General features: G+C 60.0%; 1 protein-coding gene and 1 pseudogene across 2 annotated transcripts; both read right to left on the reverse strand.

The window, feature by feature from the left end:
- Positions 1–2,434: 2,434 nt before the first annotated feature.
- Positions 2,435–4,319, reverse strand: LOC118643260 (annotated as a pseudogene).
- Positions 4,320–5,060: 741 nt separating this feature from the next.
- On the reverse strand, positions 5,061–17,977 carry LY6K (lymphocyte antigen 6 family member K). 2 transcript variants are annotated; one of them, XM_036281289.1, is made up of 4 exons: positions 17,596–17,977; positions 7,480–7,576; positions 6,994–7,095; positions 5,061–5,428 (listed from the first exon to the last, which is right to left on the reverse strand). In XM_036281289.1, exons 1-4 carry the CDS (start codon positions 17,599–17,601, stop codon positions 5,121–5,123), a joined length of 513 nt encoding a protein of 170 aa, XP_036137182.1. In that variant the 5' UTR covers positions 17,602–17,977; the 3' UTR covers positions 5,061–5,120. The 2 variants fall into 2 exon arrangements, 1 of the variants encoding a protein (XP_036137182.1); XR_004961979.1 differs by lacking the exons at positions 6,994–7,095; positions 7,480–7,576.
- Between the last annotated feature and the right edge of the window lie 1,275 nt (positions 17,978–19,252).

Below are 19,252 nucleotides of genomic sequence, written 5' to 3' on the forward strand. Positions count from 1 at the left end.
TGGCTGCACATTGTCATTAGCTCCGGTGGCCCACCCAGCTGCCTCAAGTCCCCGAGGGCAAGCATCAGTCATTGTCATCCACATGTCTGTGGGGAGGCTGGGTTCAGCTTGGCACATCTGCTTGTCACCACGGGTCTTGGGTCACCTGGGATGGTTCTGCTACATGTGGGCCTCCTCCTCCTCCTGCTACCAGTCGCTGAGTGAGCATGGCCTTCTCAGGACGGCGCTAGAGGCATATGAAGGCCATCCCAGCCCCACAAGCTGTCAGGCTTTGTTGGGTCACATCTGCTAACAGCTCATTGCCCACAGCAAGTCACATGATGAGGCTCAAAGTCAAGGTCAGGAGAATAAACCCAGCCTTTGGTTGGAGGGCTGCAAAATGATACTGCGAAGAGTGTCCATAGGGTTGGTAAAGAAACATATCAATGGGGACAGCAGCACACACGTCTGGTATGCCTTCCGCTGTGTTGGTTTCCAGGATCCAGCTCATTCTGTGTGTTCTGTTCTTTTAAAACGGCCCTGGCCCTGGCCAGTTGGCTCAGAGGTTGGAGCACTGGCCCTCAGATGGAAGGGTTGCAGGTTCGATCCTGGCCTTGGTTGGGTCGTGCAGGAAGCAACCAATCAATGTATCTCTCTCACTTCAATGTCTCTCTCTCTCTCTCTCTGTCCTTCTCGCTGCCTCCCTTCCACTCTATCTAAAAATCAATGGGGCCCTGGCCGGTTTGGCTCAGCGGTTAGAGTGTCGGCCTGCGGTCCCGAGAGACCCAGGTTCGATTCCCGCTAAGGGCACGTACCTCGGTTGCAGTTTGTCCCCGGCCCTGGTTGGTCGTGCGGGTGGCAGCCACTCGATGTGTCCCTTTCACATCGATGTTTCTCTCTCTCTCTCTCTTCCTCTCTCTCCCTCCCACTCTATCTGAACAAAAAATGGAAAAATGTCCTCAGGAGAGGATTAAAAAAAAAAAAAAAGATGTAAAAATCAATGGGAAAAAATCCTTGGGTGAAGATTAACAACAAACGTAAAAATAAGAAATAAAAAATAAAAACAGCCCTGCTCCAGTCAGGTGATTCCTGCCTCTGGTGTTCGTGGGGACGAAGATCCTCCGGGGTGTCTCCTGAGGAGTGAGTCCAGCTCTGGCTTCTGTCAGCGTGTCCTTGAGTTTTAGTTCATTCATTTCTACCACTTCCTAACTTTCTCTTTACTGATCTCTACCATTTTTAAGGCTGATTCTGTTTAAAGCATTTACGTCTAGAAGTGGTTACGGGTTTTCCCCTGGATGTTGCTTTAGCTTTATCCTTAAATTATTGGGGTTCTTTTGGTTTTCTGAATCTTGGTAACTGTTCAACTTGCAGCACGGAGAAAAGTCTATGCTGGCGCCATGTCGGAGAGGAGAGCCTGTTCTTGCTGCTGGGAGCGGGCACAGCGGCCGGGGGCTCCCTCAGCCACCGAGCGTGTTCTCCCTGAGCCTTGCTTTGCCCCGGGGCCTGTTACCTGGAGGGAAGTGTCTCGGGATTCTGCTCTTTCTGGAGGACCAGTCTCTCCCTGCAGGGGTAACACTTTCTACTTCATGCATTTGAAGGACTTCTATTACATACAAATGTTTTCAGTTAGAAAAAGTTTCTTTCCAAGGGTAGAGATAAACCAAAGAACTTCTATGGGCATGTGCATAACCAAGGGGCAAACAATAGTCTGGGGAACGAAGGAGGGGGGTGGGATTGAGGAGGAGGGGGCCAATGGGGGAGAAAGGGGGACATCTGTCATACATTGAACAATAAATATCAGTTTAAACATTAAAATAAAAAAAGATTTTTTTCCTGGTGAATTGAACATCAAGTCATTTGTGCCTATTCGTGATTTTTGCCTTAAAGTCAATGTGTCAAAAATTAACAGTGTAGCCTTGGCCAGTTTGGCTCAGCGGTTAGAGCGTCGGCCTGCGGTCCTGAGAGACCCGGGTTCGGTTCCCGCTAAGGGCACGTACTTCGGTTGCAGTTTGTCCCCGGCCCTGGTCGGTTGTGCGGGTGGCAGCCACTCGATGTGTCCCTTTCACATCGATGTTTCTCTCTCTCTCTCTGTTCCTCTCTCTCCCTCCCACTCTACCTGAGCAAAAAATGGAGGAATGTCCTCGAGTGAGGATAAAAAAAAAAGAAAAAGAAAAAGAAAGTTATTTTTGGTAAAAGAAAAATTCAACATCCTGATAAATGGTATCAGCTAGGATAAAAAATAAACGGAGTGCCTTATTGTGTACATTTTCCCCTAGTTCTCGTTTGGTACATTACAAAATGGCACGTTTCAGAAGCTCTGTGGAGAGAGCCCTCCGCTCCCAGGCCTTTGTGCCCGTGGACTCCCGTGGGTATCAACGCTAAAGTGTCCGCCGCCTGGAGCTCCAGGTAGAGCGTGCTGCTCATGTGGCCCCTCAGTCCCTGCGAGGTCACGATTCTATGAGAACAGGCAGTTCCCGTTGCTGGCTGCTGGCTCTGTTTCTTCCGCGCCGAGTGCAGTGTCCACAGTCACCCGATGTCCTGCGGCGGCCCGCCTCCCACCACTCCAGGGGGCCTTCCAGGACAGGAAGCAGAAGGCTGTGCAGGGAGGTGTGGTACCCAGTTTTCATCATCCAGTCCAACAGAACCTGTGAACTGCAAGAGTTCAGAAACCGCCTCGGCACTCTCCCACGGGGACCCCAGAGAGCAAGAGTAACTGCTTCTTCAGCGGTTTCGGAAGCTTCTCCAGGTCAGTCCGGAGCCTCCTTGTGTGCGGGCTGTTCAGCAGGCGGTGAATGTTTGGTTGGAGGCTCAGGAAGTTCCTCTTTGCTGCTTTTCTGTTTGATGTTTCAAAAGATGCCTGACTCTCCTTTTCAAGCACCAGGTCTTCATCACCCCCAAGTTTAGGACCATTGCTTACCGTCCAGGTCTCACCCGTCACGTGACAAAAGCACTCTTCAGTCCTTTCAGGTTCGCTTCCTGGTGACGGTGTAGAACATTCTCTCTGTGTCTGCTGGCCGGGGCTGGGGCAGAGGGCGGGCGACTGCACCGAACTCTCTACCATCTTTTCTGATAAACTTTCCGGGGGTCTTATGTTTCGAGTGTGTCTTTTTCTGCATTAAGACAATGATTCCATCCGATAACCTATCTCTGAACTAGTGATATAACTTATTGTGGTTGCTCTGTCATCAACTATTTGATCTTTTTTCTTAATCCTCACCCAAGGACATTTTTCTATTTATCTTCAGATAGGGAGGGAGGGAGGAAGACAGACAGAGGGAGGGTGAGAGAGAGAGAGACAGAGAGAGAGAGAGAGAGAGAGAGAGAGAGAGAAACATTAACATGAGAGAGACACATTTACTGGTCGCCTCCTGCAGAACCCAACCAGGGCCAGGGACGAGCTGCAACCCAGGTACCTGCCCTTGATTGGAATCAAACCTGAAACTCATTGGTCTGCGGGCCAATGCTCTACCGCTGAGGCACACGGGCCAGGGCTAAACATTTTTCTTTCATCTATCCCTTTTCACCCAATTACTGACTTCTTTTTCTTAAACATATGTAGAAGGTAAAAACTGCATTTTCATCATTTTGACATCGACTCCATGTCTAAATTCTATCCTGTCTCTAACTTCCCTTCACCCACACAGCCAATCAGAGAACACGTCAGCTTGTGCGCTGCCTCCTCGTGCAGTTTGTGTCCCGTTCTCCAGCTCATCTTCTCTGACCTTCCCCACAGGAATTTTTCTTCTTGTGCTACTTCGCCCGTGTCTGTCTGCCTAACCTGTATCCACACGGCTCAGTGGGCTCGGGGTGCTTTCCCACACTACCCTCTATGTCTCCATCCTTCCGCAGTGACTTCCAGAAAGAGTCTCTGTCACACGGTGCCATAATTCCCCAATTCATTTTTAGCCTTCATGCTATGATGATCTGATGTCTCCCACCATTAAGACTTTGAAAGTGCTCCTCACGTCACCAAAGAGCCCTGGTCTACACTGGAGGGCTCTGCATACTCCTCTCCTCACCCACACCCGGCCTCCTGTTGGGCGGACTCCACCGTTAGGCTGACCTCTGCTTCTCTGCTCCTCCCGGGGCGGTGCCCCGTTGGCCTGTCCTAGCCACAGTGCTGCGCCCCTCGTCCAGTCCCAGCACCGTTCCTGGGGACATTGCGAGCCCCACGGCAGCACAGAGACGTGCTCCGAAAAGGTGAGCACACACGAGGAGCCCAGCATACTGCAAATTCCCCCCAGCCCTGGAACTGCTGGCCAGTCCTCCCTACTGTCCCTCACGTGAACTTAGGAGTCTGGGTGGAGGACTCAGATGTGACAGAGCTCACCCTCCTCCATGGTTCAGGGGTGGCACAGAAACCACCCTCTGCCTGCCCCACCTGGGGCCACTGAGCCTCTTTCTGGAAGGTTCCCAGACTGCCCACGCTGAGTCCACACTGCAGGGGAGAAGCATTTCCTCGGCGTAGACCTGAGCCTGACTTTCCGCCTCTCTCTGCATGGCTGCACTTTAAACCAAGTATAGAAATATGGACCCCAATGCCGTCCACCGGGCCCAAGGTTCAGATGGAGGACAAAGGCAGTGTTTGGGAGCCCACACACCTGCCATTGGTGGGTGAAGTCCAAGTTCATTCAGTAGAAATCCTTCTCTCCCATCTCCCGGAATCTGAGGAAGAGCAGCTACAGGGTCTCCCTCACCACAACAGGGCGTCTTAGGTCCATGTCCCACAAGCCCCACGCGGAGGAGTCCTTCACACCCGGTTCATTCTGCCTCCTGCCCTGACCCAGTGCCCCCCAAAGGCCCAAACCTTTGAACACTACTCTTCACGGGTGGTACTCAGCCCCCAGCCCTGGAAGGTGAAGAGGAGAAGGAAGAGGGGTTACCAGCCATAAACTGTCACAAGGCTACATCTGAACAAGCCACTGGCCAACAAGACTGCAGTCAGGAGGGCAGCATGGCCTGGCTCTAAGTGCAAGCTTGGACTCCAAGCCCCAGTTCCCTCCTACCTCCAATTGCAGGGCGCCTCCAAAGTCAGACACGAGTCAGTCAAGAGAAACAAGTTTAATGCTACAGGCTCACACCATCTGTGGGAGTCACACCATCTGAGCCACGTGGAGGCCCCGCCCGCACGGCTCCGTGGCTCAGGACCGTCTGAGACCCAGGGACAGGGAGGTGAGTGTCAGGAGGAGCACCAGCGCAGGGCTGCCGCTGCACACACGCACACCGGCCTTGGGCGTGACTCGCGGTTCGTCTTTGTGGGTGTAGTACCACTCCGAGTCAGTGATCTCTGGCCGATCTGTATTGCATAATGACGTTGTGCAGCACGAAGCGTAGAGGAAGGGCATAGGCTTTTCCAGTACGAAGGGCTTGAAAATGAGGTTGTCTGCACTGATTGCTGGACAAAACTTCGTGCACTGCCTGGAAACGTAGAAGAAACGCACTAATATTCCTGACAGGAAGTAAAAAGGGAGAGGAAGGAACACATGAATTGAAAGCACGACAACAGCTCTATTTCTGTATCTATACAACCCGAGCCTTCTGGTGCCCCCAACACACCCAGGGGCCCACGTGGGAGAGGGCGCCTAGGGGGCAGGCAGGAGCCATCACCTGGCAGGGAGAGGCTCAGACTTTGTGTTCACAGCTGCTTTGGGGGCTTCTGGCTTGTGTGCAGTGTGGCATCAGACGCCCCCAGGCCTGGCCTGGCCATGTGCACCGGGACCCTGGTCTGGGGTGTCCGTTGGGAAGGCACAGGTGGCTCAGGCCACAACTTTTCACACTCAGGGATGCTCAGGCACCTGGGAGCCAGGACTCCTGGCATCGGGCCAGGGCCCAGGTGAGGTGGGGATGGGGTGGGGGGAGGGGGGAGGATGCTGGCGCTCAGCCGGCCTGGGTGGGAGAGCCGCGGCTGCGCGCCTGCGCGGGCCCAGCCCAGTGCCGGCCCCCACCTCTCTGACGTCCCCTCATCCTGCACATTCAGTTACGACGCCCACGGGAGGCTGACGTGAGGCTCAGCCTCCTTGCCGCCCACACACGTTTCCTGGGACACGGGAGCCCCCCAACCCGCCCCAAGGGGCTGAAGATCTGTACCCGAATCTCCAGCCCCGCCGATGCCACGGCGCAGCAATGCCAGGCCTCCCAGAAGTGCTCGGTGAATCTCGATGACCCAGGGGGTCCACAGCCTGTCAACCTGCACCCTCCTTTCAGAACCCACGGATCGCCCGCCCTGACGGTGTCCCGCCCCGTGACAGCTGTTCTCAGTGGGACGTTTGAAATCACTGAAACTTAGTTTTTCACTTAACAACAAATGAACAGAATCGCTCCTTCTTCTGCCTGCTCCCCGTATTCGGTCCTGACCGGCTGGTCATGTGTGCCCCTACGCGGTCACTGTCCGCCACAAGCTGGCCCCCAGCCTGCTTCCACCTCTGGCTTCTCAGGACCTGGCTGCTGGCCTTCAAACGGAAGGTCACTTTCCATCAGTTATTCTCTATTGACTGAAATGACACCCCCTAAAAGAATGTTTCAGAGCCCTGGCCAGTTTGGCCCAGTGGTTAGAGCGTCGGCCCACAGACTGAAGGGTCGAGAGTTTGATTCCCAGTCAAGGGCACGTACCTGAGTTGCAGGTTTGAATTCCGGCCCTGGTTGGGGTCCTGCAGGAGGCCGCTAATCGATGTGTCTCTCTTACATCGGTGCCTCCCTCTCCCTCTCCCTCCCTCCCTCTCTCGCTAGGAAATCATGGAAAATACCGTCGGGTGAGAAGCAACAAGACACGTGCTCCGTGGACCTGCCTCTGAAACCAGGGACACCTGAGACACAGCTGGCCTTAAACCTGGGGATTCCAGGTGAAGGCATCCCGTGCAAAGTACATGTGAAACCCCAGGTGGACCCTCCCACATGGACCCCCAGGCGGCTTCCACACTTGACCAGCACATGTTTGAATGACGGGGTCGGTTGAAAAGCCCCTGTAAGGGGACCTTGTAATTCAAACCTGTGCTGTTCAGGGTCGACTGTACTTACGCGTGACAGCAGTCACACAAAACGTATTGCCAGCGGAGCAATCAGTTGCGCGTCTACATGTCACAGTACTGATTTCCTCACAAACATGACACCTCAGGTTGCCTGAGGGAGCAACGGAAGGAAGAAAAACGTTACGACGCCAGACCTGTCAGGGGAACGCCCGCCACGCTCTCCCTCCTCTGGGCCCGTCCTTCCACATCCACGGCCCACCCCAGCCTCGTCTTCTCTCCCGAGCTCCCCTCGCGCACCCACACCCAGAACACGGCAGGGACACGGACCCACAGACAGCACCCCCGCACCTTTCACAGGAGCCCCACACTCCTGCACACACCTGGCATCTCACCTGCTGCTGCTCTAGGGACAGAGACCCCAGCGCGGTTGTCGCTCCGCCCGCCCACCGTGGGCCCAGCCCCGCGTCCTGACTCCCGCGGCCTGCACCGCGTTCTGCACCGCGGCCTGCTGTGTCTGTGTTCCGCGGGGACTCACCTTGTCTCTCCACCCCGGTGGCATTTGCCTCCACCTGCAGCGGGCCCACGGCCAGGAGGAACACAAGGAGGACCGTCATCTCCAGCGGAGCCTGGCCCTGGACGTGAGAGGCAGGGCCACTTGGTCAGCCTGGCGCCCACGTGTCCACTGCTGTTCCCAGCCACTGCCGCTGGGCACTGGGGCAGCCACCTGCCCGTCACCCATGGGACGGAGCCGGGCGTGCCCGGTGGGTGTCTGGTGGCCGCGCACCACTACCGAGCTCCGTCCATCCCCACGGACCCCACCGGCCCTGGGGCTCTGTGGGTTCACACCCACTGCAGCACACCTTCCAGGCAGCCGGTCCGGGGTCCCCCAAACCCCCTTAGCTGCCCCAGCTCCTGCTCTGTGGGGACCCCTGGGCCCTTCCACCCAGCAGCACCTCCCTTCCCGCCCTGCAGTCCCTCTGCACCCCGGGCGTCGTGCCCTGGAGCCCAGGAAGGCCTGGGGGCCGTGAGCGCGCCCCTCCCGCCCCTCTCCGCTGGCTGGCACGTGGCTGGGGCCCGCTCTGCTCCTGAACCCGAACCCGAACCCCAACCCCAATGCTCCCGGTTCTCCCCAAGGCGCCCAAGGCTGCGGGGACCTGCCGTCCACCTGTCTCTCCGACAGCGACGGCGGCGCGGGGCCTCGCTGGGAAGCCGAACCTTCCCGAAGCGGCGCGGTGCTGGGCGGGAGCCGCGGAGGCTGTCGGGAGCCCCGCAGGCTGTCGGGAGCCCCCCCCCCAGGCCGAACCTTCCCGAAGCGGCGCGGTGCTGGGCGGGAGCCGCGGAGGCTGTCGGGAGCCCCGCAGGCTGTCGGGAGCACCCCCCCCAGGCCGAACCTTCCAGAAGCGGCGCGGTGCTGGGTGGGAGGCTGGGGGGGGGCGCCTGGGGTCCCACTCTGGAGCAGGAGGCGGGCAGCCGGCGCTTGCGGGGGCGGGTCAGCTGCGCGGGGCCCGGGGCGCCTGGGGCGCCCTCTGCGACCTCGCTCCCTGTGTCCGGTCCGGAGCCTGTGCTGACCCGGGCCCCAGGCCCCTTCGGGAGGCCCTGGCCCTGCCCTTAGACCAGCCTGCTGGGTCTGTGGCCCGCGTCCAGTCCGGCCGCTGCAGGGCGAGCGGCCCGTGGGAGGTCCGCGTGCCCGTGTGCCCGGGCGTCCCGTCGGCGGGGGCGTGCTGCTCGGCTGCCCTCCGTCCCCTGGGGCTGCCGCCTGCCCTGCTCTCCCCCGTCGAGTTGCCTCTCCTGGGTCCTTCCCTGTGTCTCGGCATTTCCCAGTCCCTCGTGGCCTTCCGTGGTGACCGGCTCCGGCTGGGGGTGGGTGGGGATGGGCGCGAAGGAGCTGCCCGGGCAGGAGGGAGCCGCGCGGCGTGACTCCCACCGCCTGGGACCTGTTCCCTTGGGCCATCCTGAATACGCCCTGTGCTTGATGCTGTGGCCCATGCATTTAGAATTGTTTTGTTGCGATGTTTTGTTCAGAAAACCACACGTGGCGTTATGGTGAGTGGTGGGGGCAGAACTGACCAGTCATCTGGAAAAACCCACCGCTGAAGGGTGAGCTGCAGGTGGACCAGAGACACAAATGTCCACGAGAAAGAAAGCCCTGGGAAGGAACCTGGGAGAGAACGTGGTAGAATTCATTTCTAATCTTGCTTTCGGGAAGGTTTTCCTAACTCTCACTCAAAATCCAGACCCATAGAACAAATGATGGTGACAGAGGACACTTCTGGACCAAAGTCTAGCCAGGCTGCTCTGAGCCCTCTCCCAGCTGGGCCTCAACCTCCGCCTGTACGGACTTCAGCAAACACTACTGGTGCTTCAACCAGCTCCAGGCCACATCCCTAGGATGCCCCGGGCCCCTCCTGAAGGGCCTGCCTGAGAAATGTCACGTGTGCCAAGAGGGCGGACTGTGCGTTCCAGCCCACACCCGAGGACCGGCCTGGTCTCCCGGGCTCTGGGAGGGCCCTGGCTTTGTGGCATGGTGTCGGTTAGCCAACCCAGGTGCGTTTCCTGTTTCCTGCCAACCAGCCTGCCTTCCACCTTGCAAGGTCTCACTTTCTGGGCTACCGAGCTGGTTCAGCCGTGCTCCTCCCTCCCTTTCTCTTTAACATTTTTCCATTTTTTGTTCAGATAGAGTGGGGAGGGAGAGAGAGAAACATCGGTGTGAAAGGACACATCGAGTGGTTGCCACCTGCACAACCCAACCAGGGCTGGGGACAAACTGCAACCGAGGCACATGCCCTTAGCGGGAACCGAACCCGGGTCTCTCTGGACCACAGAGCCAAACTGGCCAGGGAGGGCTCTCCCTCTCTCTTTAAAGGCCCAGTCACCCCTGTGCAAATCCAAGGGCAGGTCAGTTTCCTGGGCTCTTTCTTTATGGCAACAGTACAGCACTGTTTATATAGCGTCCAGCTTAGTTTATCTCTGACAATGAAAAACAACCACTTCTGCTGGGCAAAAATACCAAGATCTTTACCAAATGGGAGAAAATGTTTTTGAAGTTTTATCACAGACTGATCTCCCAGGGCATAGAGATCAGCAGGAAAATGGACACTACCCTTGACTAGCAAGACCCCAGAGGAGGAACTCAGACATCTGCTGGATACGCACGGACTCCCCTCCCACTGCTAATCACAGAAATGCACGTTGAAGATGCGGGGTACTCTTTTGACTTCCTAGATTGGTGAAAATCCGAAGGATTGTTGAGGACACTTTCTGACAACACACTCACACTTCTCAGTGGTGGGAGGACAGGATTGCCAGTGACCAGGTGTAGTGACCAGGCAACTCTCCTCCGGATTGGACACACTCGGAACCTTTGCCTGTTGGTCCCAGTGCTGGGGAATTGTCCTGTAGTGTACTGCATATGTAAGAACATCTCGGACAGTCTCAGTTTCATTAATAAAATAAAAACACTGTAACCAAGTCATCTAGTCCTTAAAGGAGGCGCCGTAAACGCCCTGAGCTCTATCCAGGCCATGAAGGCTGCGCCACTGTAACAGCAGCAGCAAGAGAAGGGACTCTGCACAGTGCCGCCGAGGGCCGTCTCCGGGGAGGCCAGAGGGGAGAACGCCGGTGGAGAGCGGGCTGTGCCTGACGCTTTGGGCCCTGACAGGAGAACGTGGGACACACATCCAGACAGGCTTCTAGGAGAACAAGAAGGGATGAGGGTGGCAGTGGGGGACGGGGACATGCTCTCCTGAGGCAGGACCTAGAACAGACTCAGTGCCGGAACTCCACGACATGGCCAGGGCTGCCCGAGCCTGGTGGAGTGGGTGTCAAAAAGGAACATTCCGGAGGAGCTCAGGGACCCACACCGGAGGGGCGTGCTGGGGAACTCATGGGCTATGGGACCAATGGGCCCCCGGAGCAGAGAGCTGACCTCAGCCCCCCTGGTGTTGATGGCACCCCTGGCTTTTCTGGGCACCAGAGCACCATACCCGGGGGTGACCTGGGTGTTGGGTGGAGAGGTTGCTAGAGGGGGAGAAGGGAGGTACTGCTGGGTGGAAGGGCCCAGGGGTCCCCACAGAGCAGGAGCTGGGGCAGCTAAGGGGGTTTGGGGGTCCCTGGACCGCCTGCCTGAAAGGTGTGCTACCGTGGGGTGTGAACCCACAGAGCACCAGGGTTGGTGGGGTCCTTGGGGATGGAGGGAGCTCGGTAGTGGTGCGCGGCCACCAGACACCCACCGGGCACGCCCGGCTCCGTCCCATGGGTGACAAGCAGGTGGCTGCCCCAGTGCCCAGCGGCAGTGGCTGGGAACAGCAGTGGACACGTGGGCGCCAGGCTGACCAAGTGGCCCTGCCTCTCACGTCCAGGGCCAGGCTCCGCTGGAGATGACGGTCCTCCTTGTGTTCCTCCTGGCCGTGGGCCTGCTGCAGGTGGAGGCAAATGCCACCGGGGTGGAGAGACAAGGTGAGTCCCCGCGGAACACAGACACAGCAGGCCACGGTGCAGGCCGTGGTGCAGAACGCGGGAGTCAGGACGCGGGGCTGGGCCCACGGTGGGCGGGCGGAGCGACAACCGCGCTGGGGTCTCTGTCCCTAGAGCAGCAGCAGGTGAGATGCCAGGTGTGTGCAGGAGTGTGGGGCTCCTGTGAAAGGTGCGGGGGTGCTGTCTGTGGGTCCGTGTCCCTGCCGTGTTCTGGGTGTGGGTGCGCGAGGGGAGCTCGGGAGAGAAGACGAGGCTGGGGTGGGCCGTGGATGTGGAAGGACGGGCCCAGAGGAGGGAGAGCGTGGCGGGCGTTCCCCTGACAGGTCTGGCGTCGTAACGTTTTTCTTCCTTCCGTTGCTCCCTCAGGCACCCTGAGGTGTCATGTTTGTGAGGAAATCAGTACTGTGACATGTAGACGTGCAACTGATTGCGTTTCTTCTACGTTTCCAGGCAGTGCACGAAGTTTTGTCCAGTAATCAATGCAGAAGACCTCATTTTCAAGCCCTTCGTACTGGAAAAGCCTATGCCCTTCCTCTACGCTTCGTGCTGCAGGACGTCATTATGCAATACAGATCGGCCGGAGATCACTGACTCGGAGTGGTACTACACCCACAAAGACGAACCGCGAGTCACGCCCAAGGCCGGTGTGCCTGTGTGGAGCGGCAGCCCTGCGCTGGTGCTCCTCCTGACACTCACCTCCGTGTCCCTGGGTCTCAGACTGTCCCGAGCCACGGAGCCCTGCGGCTGGGCCTCCACCTGCAACGACGGGGGGCCCAGCAACGTGGAGCGCGACATCGTGCCCCCGGAGCCCATCGAGGAGGAGATAGAAAGCGCGGCGGTCCTGTGGAGCTTGGGAGCGTTCCTGACCTTTGCCTGCATCCTGGTCGGCGGGACACTGACCTGACAACCCTTCACCTCGGCGTCGGTCCGTCACCCCTCCGGCCTCAGAGCAGGCTCACTCCCCTTTGCTGTCTCCTGAACCAGAGACACGGCCCCCCACCCCATTGTGGAGTTACCCGCTTACGGCTTGTTGAAGAGAAAAATGAACGTTCCTGTTTGGGTGCCGCGTGCTCAGACCTCTCTGTGGTCTCCGTGTCTGATCTGTTTCTTCCTGTTTAACATCGCTTCACACAGCAACCAAAACCCTTGTTTCCCATCACAAGCAAATCAGTTACAGAGGAGAGTGCGCATCAGCCGAGAGAGGCCCAGCTGCTCACAGACCACGGGCCCTGAGGCCACCTCGGAGCACCCAGGGGAGCAGGGAGGTCTGCCCTGGGACCCGCCCTGTCCCCAGGAGTCCACATGTCTTAGCTCCTTTGCCAAGATAGGGAAGCCAGTGTGCCCCTCAGCTGTGCCCCCTTCGCGACGGACCTTGGGAGCACCGCCATGTGCAGGGGGTCCTGTGTGCCCCTACCAGCAGCACCTCCCCCTCCCCCAGCAGAGAACCGCAGGGTGGGCTGCCCTCCCCGGCCCTCCCCGGCCCGCTCTGCACACCCACAGCTCCGGGTCAGGAGCCACCTGGGCTCTACACGACACAGGCTTTCCTGCCCAGGAGGCCCTGTAGGTCTGGGACAGGCCGGGGCGGGGCGGCACTGGGGTGATGGGGGCTTTGGTGCTGGGGTCCGCTGCCCGCAGTCCCTCTGGAAGAGAGACTGGCCTGTGGCCCTAGCTTCCTTGGGGATCACTGCGGCCAACCGAAAGCTGACCCATGTCCACATCCCCGAGTGCCCCAAGAACAGACCAGGACGCCAGCAGGCTGTGGGTGGAGGGCACAGGCAGGGCGGTGGTAGGAGAGGCATCCGGAGAGGACTGTGTCCCTGCCCAAGGACAGCTGTGACACCCTTTGGGGTTAAGGTACATCATACGTCTCATCTGTCTGAAGGGGCCTTGGTGGAGTGTGACTCATCGCCCCAGCTGAATAGTCTCCCAGAAGGTTCTGGAGCTGGAGCAAGTAAAACAGGAGACGACACTGGGACGGTGGCCCTCCTGCGACCACCTGCACACGCCTTCCATCCTGCCCCCAGCCTGAGCCAAGACCCCCAGGCCCATCCCACATCCGGGTCAGGGCTGGTAGGCACAGCTCTGGGACCCTTTGATGAGGACTGTGGGAGGTCACAGAACCCCGGGCCTCAGTCTTCTCTGAAAATGGGAACAATGACAGCGAGCTGGCCTCCATGGAATGCTGCCCCCGCCAGGGGTCGGCCCGCAGGGTGGGCTGCACCTGAGCCTGCTGGGAACAGTGCCAGGAGAGTAGGGAGCCCAGGACCACTTCCTGCTCCTCCCTGAGCCTGGTCCCCGAGGGCCCTCTTCAGGATGAGGAGGGCAGGACACCGAGCACAGGCCCTGGGAGCAGCTGTGTCTCATCTTTAGGCCTGAGGAGCAGCCCTCCTCTGGGAATTCACGGCTCCTTAGCAGCACCGGATAGACAGACAGGGCCCTGGCTGCCCCGGTGCCACCCCCAATTCTATCGTTGGATTCTCCCCACTGCCCCTTGGGCCTGAACCTCTTCCCTGGGAGGGACCCTGGCTGGCTCTGCGTCCAGGCCCTGCAGCCGGCGTGAGGTCTGGGAGCAACAACCAAACACACGTGGGTGAACGGAAGGGGTGATCAGCCCGCCCCACCCCCTGTTCTTGGTCCTGTGAAAAGGAGATAAAAATATCCAAGGCCCCTCTCTTCTCTTGATGAGATAAGGGGCCCATCCATCTTGCTCCCTTCACCTGGGGGGAGGACAGAGAGGTCTCTCAACCATCCCAGCCCGATTCAGCCCTTGTCCCGACCGCACACCTGCCCTGGACACCCACCCAGCCTGCAGCAGGCCTCACGGAATTGCGGGATGAGGCGCCCATCCATTTCATTCATCTCCTTTTGGCTGGACACCTCCAGCCCTGACCCTTCCGGCCCTGACCCCTTCCTGGGGCATCCTGGCCTGGTCCAGGGACACTTCCTCCCATGACGTGATCAGTTGGCCAGTCAGGCCCCTGAGCGAGATAAAAGGTTGAGGAAGGGGGTGGAGGAAGCCCGGGCATGGCATTCCAGGCCAGAGCAGACGTGTGGATGGCGGGCGCCTGGCTGTCCCTGCGCTGGACTCGCACGCTGACCACAGGCGCTGCTCCGGCTCCCAAGGCAGTGCTGCCCTTCGAAGCCATCCCGCAGTGTCCCGGCAACAAGTGGCTGAGGGTGCTGCGGGTCTGGAGGGACGGCTCCGAGGATCTGCACCTGCAGATGCAACAGACCTTCCAGGAGTTGGGGCCCATTTTCAGGTGAAGCCCTCCCTGCCCGCCTCGCCGACACACCTGACGCTCTGTGCCCATTGGCCACCCAGTTCATGCCAGGTGCCCTGCCCTGCCCCGTCCAGTCGGGCGCTGGTGCTCTGCAGCTGGGGAAGGTGGGAGGGGCTGCGCAGTGGAGCGTCCGTGACCCCGACACAAGGTCAGAGCACCCCATGACCCGCTGCCGATTGACAATGCAGACGGACAGCAGGAGAGCCTCCAGTCAGGCGGCGGTAGGGACTGCCGGCTCAGACCCGTCAGGGAGAAGGAGAGGTCAGCAGGAGACGGTCGGATGTCATCTGCTGAGTGGGGCCCAGGGCGGCACGGCCCACAGTGGGGCTCTGACTGTCCCGCAGGTACGACGTGGGCGGGAGACCGATGGTGTGTGTGATGCTGCCCGAAGACATGGAGAGGCTGAAGCAAGGCGGCAAGGCGGCGGAGGCTGGGCCAGGACCACGGGTCTGGACAGTGGTGAGGGTCTGCAAGCAGTGCAGGTGGATCAGCAGGAACCGCGCCTCTGTCCTAGGTGCTGAAACATTTCCAGGTGGACACCATCACGCAAGAGGATGTGAAGATGGTCTACCGGTTCATACTGATGCCCTCCACCATCCCGCTCCTCACCTTCCGGGCCATCAACTAGTCACATCACTGCACTAACCGCCAGCCATGCCACCCGCTCCCCTCTCCCGGAGCCCAGGCCATTCCTGTTCCTGCCCTGGGTCCCGCTTCCTGACCCTCAGCACTGTCCCGCCGGCACCTCGCACAAATGGAAGCGCCCGGACCCTCTGAGGTCAGGCGGCTGCAGGCGGTGCAGCTAGGCCGGAGCAGAGCTGGAGCAAAGTCTTGGTTGCAGGTCCTGATTATGTACCCAGCCCCACCAGTACTTTCTCCTACAAGGAGCAACATCTGAGGGCCTTGACCCCACCCCACCACCCCAGCGCTGCTTCCAGGCTCCTCGTATGTCCATCCAAGGGGCTTCTGACCCTGTCCCTTGCCTCCTCTTTGCTGCAGGTGGAGGCAAAGGTCACTGGGATAGACAGACAAGGTGAGTCCTCCTGGAACACGGACCCGACAGCAGGCTATGGTGCAGGATGTGGGAGTCAGGACGCGGGGCTGGGCCCACGGTGGGCGGGCGGAGCGACACCCGCGCTGAGGTCTCTGTCCCTAGAGCAGCAGCAGGTGAGATGCCAGGTGTGTGCAGGAGTGCGGGGGCTCCTGTGAAAGGTGCGGAGGTGCTGTCTGTGGGCCTGCGTCCCTGCCGTGTTCTGGGTGTGGGTGCGCGAGGGGAGCTCGGGAGAGAAGACAGGGCTGGGGTGGGCCGTGGGTGTGGAAGGACGGGCCCCAGAGGAGGGAGAGCGTGGCGGGCGTTCCCCTGACAGGTCTGGCGTCGTAACGTTCTCCTTCCTTCCGTTGCTCCCTCAGGCCCACCGCGGTGTCTCACCTGCGAGGTACAGAGTGGCTGCCGGTGTTGGAATCGGGGACTTGTCTGGACCGCATGGCCATGGCTGTGAGGGAGTGTCCTGGGGACCCGGCTCGGGGAAGGTCCACAGCCCCCTTCCGGGCATTCGGATCTGTCTCGTTCCACTCAGCTGAGAATACTGGCCGGACAGCGACCTTCCGTTGGAAGGCCGGCAGCCAGGTCCTGAGAAGCCCGAGGTGGAAGCAGGTGGGGGCCAGCTTGTGGCGGACAGTGACCGCGTAGGGGCACACATGACCGGCTGGTCAGGACCGAATATGGGGAGCAGGCAGAAGAAGGAGCGATTCTGTTCATTTGTTGTTAAGTGAAAAACTAAGTTTCAGTGATTTCAAACGTCCCACTGAGAACAGCTGTCACGGGGCGGGACACCGTCAGGGCGGGGCGATCCGTGGGTTCTGAAAGGAGGGTGCAGGTTGACAGGCTGTGGACCCCCTGGGTCGTCGAGATTCACCGAGCACTTCTGGGAGGCCTGGCATTGCTGCGCCGTGGCATCGGCGGGGCTGGAGATTTGGGTTCAGTTCTTCAGCCCTTGGGGCGGGGCGGGGGGCTCCCGTGTCCCAGGAACGTGTGTGGGCGGCAAGAAGGCTGAGCCTAACTCAGCCTCCCGGGCGTCGTAACTGAATGTGCAGGATGAGGGGACGTCAGAGAGGTGGGGGCCGGCACTGGGCTGGGCCCGCGCAGGCGCGCAGCCACGGCTCTCCCACCCAGGCCCGCGCAGGCGCGCAGCCGCAGCTCTCCCACCCAGGCCCGTGCAGGCGCGCAGCCGCGGCTCTCCCACCCAGGCCCGCGCAGGCGCGCAGCCCCGGCTCTCCCACCCAGGCCCGCGCAGGCGCGCAGCCGCAGCTCTCCAGCCAGGCCCGCACAGGCGCGCAGCCGCAGCTCTCCCACCCAGGCCCGCACAGGCGCGCAGCCGCAGCTCTCCCATCCAGGCCCGCACAGGCGCGCAGCCGCAGCTCTCCCACCCAGGCCCGCACAGGCGCGCAGCCGCAGCTCTCCCACCCAGGCCCGCACAGGCGCGCAGCCGCAGCTCTCCCACTCAGGCCCGCTGAGAGCCAGCATCCTCCCCCCTCCCCCCACCCCATCCCCACCTCACCTGGGCCCTGGCCCGATGCCAGGAGTCCTGGCTCCCAGGTGCCTGAGCATCCCTGAGTGTGAGAAGTTGAGGCCTGAGCCACCTGTGCCTTCCCAACGGACACCCCAGACCAGGGTGCCGGTGCACATGGCCAGGCCAGACCTGGGGGCGTGTGATGCCACACTGCACACAAGCCAGAAGCCCCCAAAGCAGCTGTGAACACAGAGTCTGAGCCTCTCCCTGCCAGGTGATGGCTCTTGCCTGCCCCCTAGGCGCCCTCTCCCACGTGGGCCCCTGGGTGTGTTGGGGGCACCAGAAGGCTTGGGTTGTATAGATACAGAAATAGAGCTGGTGTTGTACCTTCATTCACACGTTCCTCTCTCTCTGGTTTTCTTCCTGTCGGCAATATTGCATGTTTCTCCTCTGTGTCCAAGCAGTGCTCAGTGTGTGTCCAATATATCCTGCACCGTCCGGTCAGGCGAAGTCCTTTTTCCTGGCGTGGCCTGTGCCCTCCTTCTTGTCACATGCTGGGCTGCTGCTGTTCCTGACGCTCACCTGCGTGTCCCCAGACTGTGCTGGGCCGCAGAGCGACTGTGGCTGCGGGCTGGGCCTGGGCACGGCTCAGGGGAAGTGACTCCCACAGGTGGTGGGAGGCTGTAGCATTAAACTCATTCCCTTGATTGACTCGTGGTCTGGCTTCCCCTTCCCATTGCAGCCTTGTTGTCGAGTGTCTCGTTGAAATGGAGCCTTGTGACAGTTTATGGCTGGCAACCCCTCTTCCTTCCTGTTCCCCTTCCAGGGCTGCGGTGAAAGGGTGAGTACCCCAGCTGAGAAGAGCACCCCCTGGGTCAGGGGGTGGAACTTGGACTCCCAGTGCTAGCTGTCATTGATGGGCCTCAGGGACTGAGGGGCATTTATGGTTTGGCATTTCTGACACCTCGCTGGGTGGGGGGATGGGACCCAGTCCAACTACTGCAGTGCTCCAGGCACAAGCACGGGGCGGGGGCAGGGCAAGGTACAGGTGCACCCCAGCAGTGTCTGTTGGCATCATTGCATTAGAGCTGCAGAAATGCCTTCCGAGGTTGGCCACGAGCGACCCCCAAGGCCTCGGTGGTGGGAGGGCACAGCCGGGCGTGCAGTCGAGCGCTCTTGTACCTAAGCCTGGAGGATTTCCTAAGTCGGTCTCCTCCAGGACCTAGGACTGTGGGAGGGATGGACAGAATCCCCTCCGCCTTAGTCCTGCCCACTTGTCCCCCAGGACCCCCTTCCGGTGAAGCCATTGGCCCTCTCCAGTGTGGGCCATGCGGCTGTGTCCACCGTGTGGGAGGTGCAATGAACAGTGTGGAAGGAATGAACGAATGAGTGACTCAGTGCGTGGGGACCTCCTTGTCTTCAGTTCTGCCAGTGCCCCTTACCCGTGTCTGGTTTGCAGGGGCCAGGTGGCAGAGGTGCCCAGCCCCAGCCTGTCCACTGTCATTGTTGGGAGAAATGGCTCTGTGAGAGGCTGGGAGGCAGTGGTGTGCCTAGTGCCCCCAGGACAGAGGCCGACAGGCTGGACTCAGGATTGCACACCGAGTGTGTGTGAGACGTGTGCATGTGCTTGAGTGTGTGGGGTGTATGCGTGTGTGCGTGTGTGTGAACATCCAGAACGTGTGTGACATTGTGTGACCGTGCATGTGAGTGTGACAGGGAGCAGTGAAGGGAGAGTGGGCGGGGCTAGAGATGGGAGGCCGACTCTCCAGTGTGACGGGCCGGGAGTCCTGGGTGTGTGAGCTGACACCAGGTGCCCAGGCAGGACCCACCACGTGCAGAGCTACTAGGGGAGGTGCAGGAAGGGTGCCTGGAGGGAGCAGGAGCCCCAGCCTCTCCTCTGGGCAGGGAGCCGCGCGCAGGGCACGGGGCCGTTCCGAGACGTTGGCCGGGCCCCAGCGGCCCCTTGGGGTGGGGCAGTAGTGCACTTTGCCCCGCGGCTGGAAGGAGCCCTGAGGTGCCCATCCCTCTGTGCTGGAGGTGAAGT

Source organism: Molossus molossus, unplaced genomic scaffold (genome assembly GCF_014108415.1).
Source record: "Molossus molossus isolate mMolMol1 unplaced genomic scaffold, mMolMol1.p scaffold_m16_p_33, whole genome shotgun sequence".
In the NCBI taxonomy this organism is placed as follows: domain Eukaryota; kingdom Metazoa; phylum Chordata; class Mammalia; order Chiroptera; family Molossidae; genus Molossus; species Molossus molossus.

Coding starts and splice junctions, on each gene's coding strand:
- LY6K (XM_036281289.1), bottom strand. Junction 7,096..7,479: donor CACCGGGGTGGAGAGACAAG/GTGAGTCCCCGC, acceptor TTGCTCCCTCAG/GCAACCTGAGGTGTCATGTT. Junction 5,429..6,993: donor TTGTGTGACTGCTGTCACGC/GTAAGTACAGTC, acceptor ACTTCCTGTCAG/GAATATTAGTGCGTTTCTTC.